A 3,121-nucleotide genomic window follows, 5' to 3' on the forward strand; every position below is an offset into this window, starting at 1 on the left:
TTAAGTGCCGCAAATGATTTTTGTCCTCTTTTTTTGCTGCGTATCCAATGAAGTGCCTCGAAATCCAGGAATATGGTGCATTATAGGTCGCAACCTATTCGTCAAAGCTCTGGCCACTATTTTGTAACAGACGTTACATAGACTAATTGGACGGAAATCTTTCATTGTCATTGGTTGCTTGACTTTCGGTATGAGGGTTACAATAGTAGAATTCCAGTCTTCCGTGATCGCCCCTACATTGAGTATCTGTAAAGAAGCCTCTGTGACCTCTGCGCCGACCACAACCCAGAGTTTTTGATAGAAGAAAACTGATAGCCCATCAGGTCCGGGTGCTTTATCCGGATGCATGTCAAACACTGCTTTTCTTATATCTTCTGCCGTAAACGGGGCACAAATAAGAGCATTCATATCCCCGTCCACTTTTGGTTCAACACAGTCTAGAATATGTGTTCTATCTGCTATTGTCGGTGCATTAGTTGTAAACAAGTTCGAGTAATAGTGTTCCACGATTTCAGAAATGTTGCGCGGCTCAGTACACCAATCTCCATGTGCTGTGAACAGGCCGCTAATATGGTTCTTCATTCTCCGGAGTGAGGCACATGCATGAAAATATTTCGAATTGCGGTCACCATTTGCGAGCCAGTTGACTCTACTTTGTTGCTTCCAGTACAGTTCTTCCTTGGTGGCTAGCTTCTCAATGTCACGTTCTAGTTCACTGATTTTTTGTACAGACAAATGCCATTGCTCATGAGTCCTGAGACGGTTTAGTTGCCCCCTCTTGGTTTTTATCTGTTTCGGAAGATCTTTAAATCGGTGTCCAGCCCAACTCCTTAGGAATGTTTTAACACTCTGAATACGCTCTGATAAAGTTAGAGTCTTGTCATCTTTTTTCCATCCTTGAGTGACTATGTCTTTGCAATCGGTCTATGTAACCCAATGAGGCTCGAAGCGGAATAGAGGACCGTGGCGAGTTATTTGTCTCTGTGGAGCGCCAATATCAATAAGGATGGGTCTATGGTCGGAGTGAAAAAATTCCAAAGTTTGGGCTTGTGCTGTTGGGTACAGTAGTCTCCAATCAATAGTGGCAACAAATCTATCAAGACGTTCAAAAATAATATTATTAGAAGCTCGGAGGTTGGCCCAAGTGAAGAACTCGCCTTTGCTATGGAGATCTTGTAATGAGCAAGCATCTAGAGTGTCCCTGAAAGCTCGTATTTGATGCCGAGGTCTTTGGCTTCCTCCTTGTTTTTCACTGTCAAAACAAATTTCGTTAAAATCACCACCAACAATCCATGGGAGCCCTTGGAGTTCAGTAAGTCCGCTCAAACGACGGAGGAGGTTCCATGATAGATGTCGGCACCCTGTGTCTGGTTGTCCATAAAAGCCCGTGAATCTCCAAAACTTATCGCCCTGTTGTACTGTACAGTCTATATGCCCTGATGTGTACGAGTGAATTTTAATGTTGAGAGGGTCTTTCCATAGTAGCATCAAACCACCACTCCTACATATACAGTCTACCGCAAATAGGCCATTGAATCCAAGAATCTTCTTCCACCATCGGATGTTAGATCCCTTCATCCTAGTTTCACATAGAAAGAGAAGGGTTGGGTCCTTTTCTGCGACAAGTCGCTTTAATTCCCGGAATGCTCGTTGGTTCCCAAGCCCTCGAACATTCCAACATATGCAATTCATAGTGATCGGCGGTGTTGCTTCGCAATCACCGCCGCTGAGTCAGTTGTTATGGGGTCCAAGATCTCACTGAAAGTGCGCTTCTTTGGAGGACTGTGATGGTTCCGTGAAATCCCCGGGCCTATATTCTCTGAATTGTTCTCTTGCTGGTCTAGTGTCGGAATAACTAGAGTACCTTTCTCCCGTGCTCTGCGCTTCCATTTCTTCTGGCTACTACTTGGTGATTGTTTGTGTGTGTTAAAATCCTGGGACCTGGCAGGGGGTTCAATATCCCGTGTAAGGATGCCGATGTTAGACACCGCTGTTAGATGAAGACAAGTCTTTGAAATATGTTGTGTTCGAGTTTGATTGATTTCTCAACAAATATATATATATAAAAAAATTATTAGTGTCTTATCTTTCATAGTATGTTTCTTGTAAATGTTATCAGTATACTATTGGAAGGATGTTTGATCATTTAAACCCGATCAAACTTTTTTTATAAAAAAAATGATCATCCCAAGTGTATTGAAATACGTTGTGGAATGTTTTTTAAAATTGAAAAGTAGATCATTGTTAGATAATCGAATTTTAATCAATGAGTGGCCTTTTGTAATCAATTTGTTGGTTTCTTATCTTCGTTTTTTCATTAGAATGTATGTTTATGTGGTGGATCGAGACCCAGCTTTGTACTCGGATTCGTGTGTCTGAGATTTAGAGTCATTAGAAAATAAGGAAAACAATTTAATATATTCATATAAGCTAACGATAAAATATTTGAAAAGATTGTAGATCAGTGTATTGTTGGGCTTTGTAAATTAGATCGAGTTGGCTTTTTTTATTTTGGAGTAAAATTTTAAATTCATCTAATTTGTTTTTCCAAGTTAAATCCAGTTGGTTTCATGTTTGGAAATGGATGACGACAACTCATTGTCACTTCATGAGTTGTAGAGAGAATATGGCCAGATTTAAAAAACGCAACGTGAAATCTCTTACGAAGTTAAAACTATTTTGTCGATGTTTTGGAGTGTAAACTAGAAATGGGTTGCGAACTATGTCAAATATGTTTATTTATTATATTGTCAATATGCACATGCCAAGAGATTTAGTGTGAGAAAGGGTGATCAACTATGTTTTTCCGGTATTAATGAATTCAATCAAATGAATTTAATTGTTTATGTGTGTTTGTAAGATGATAAAAATATAGTAAAAAAATGCTTATCAAGTTGATCGTCATAACTACATGTAAAGCCAAAATAGAAATAACAAGAGAAAAATGGGGTCAACGACGTGTGAGTAGATTTTTGGATTAGCGTAATCATGAGATGTATGCAGCTGATCAAACTCATTTGTTAACATCAGCATGTAATATATAAAACCATGGTAAATGTTGAAATGTATCTAGTGTTGTTTATTTTATTGAAAATTAAGCAAGTGTGCAATAAAATCTAGG

At 39.0% G+C, this 3,121-nt stretch overlaps 1 protein-coding gene across 1 annotated transcript; it reads right to left on the reverse strand.

Moving 5' to 3' along the window:
• On the reverse strand, positions 1-1,692 carry LOC140831923 (uncharacterized). The gene is made up of 2 exons (XM_073195632.1): positions 1,064-1,692; positions 1-715 (listed from the first exon to the last, which is right to left on the reverse strand). Exons 1-2 carry the CDS (start codon positions 1,690-1,692, stop codon positions 1-3), a joined length of 1,344 nt encoding a protein of 447 aa, XP_073051733.1.
• Between the last annotated feature and the right edge of the window lie 1,429 nt (positions 1,693-3,121).

Source organism: Primulina eburnea, chromosome 5, assembly GCF_022965805.1.
Source record: "Primulina eburnea isolate SZY01 chromosome 5, ASM2296580v1, whole genome shotgun sequence".
NCBI classification, from domain to species: domain Eukaryota; kingdom Viridiplantae; phylum Streptophyta; class Magnoliopsida; order Lamiales; family Gesneriaceae; genus Primulina; species Primulina eburnea.

Excerpts from the sequence above, each read along its gene's own strand:
- LOC140831923 (XM_073195632.1), bottom strand. The coding sequence starts at position 1,692 with ATGAATTGCATATGTTGGAATGTTCGAGGGCTTGGGAACCAACGAGCA. Across the intron at positions 716-1,063 it reads ACTATTGATTGGAGACTACT|TGAACTAGAACGTGACATTG; the intron begins GTACCCAACAGC and ends ACAAAAAATCAG.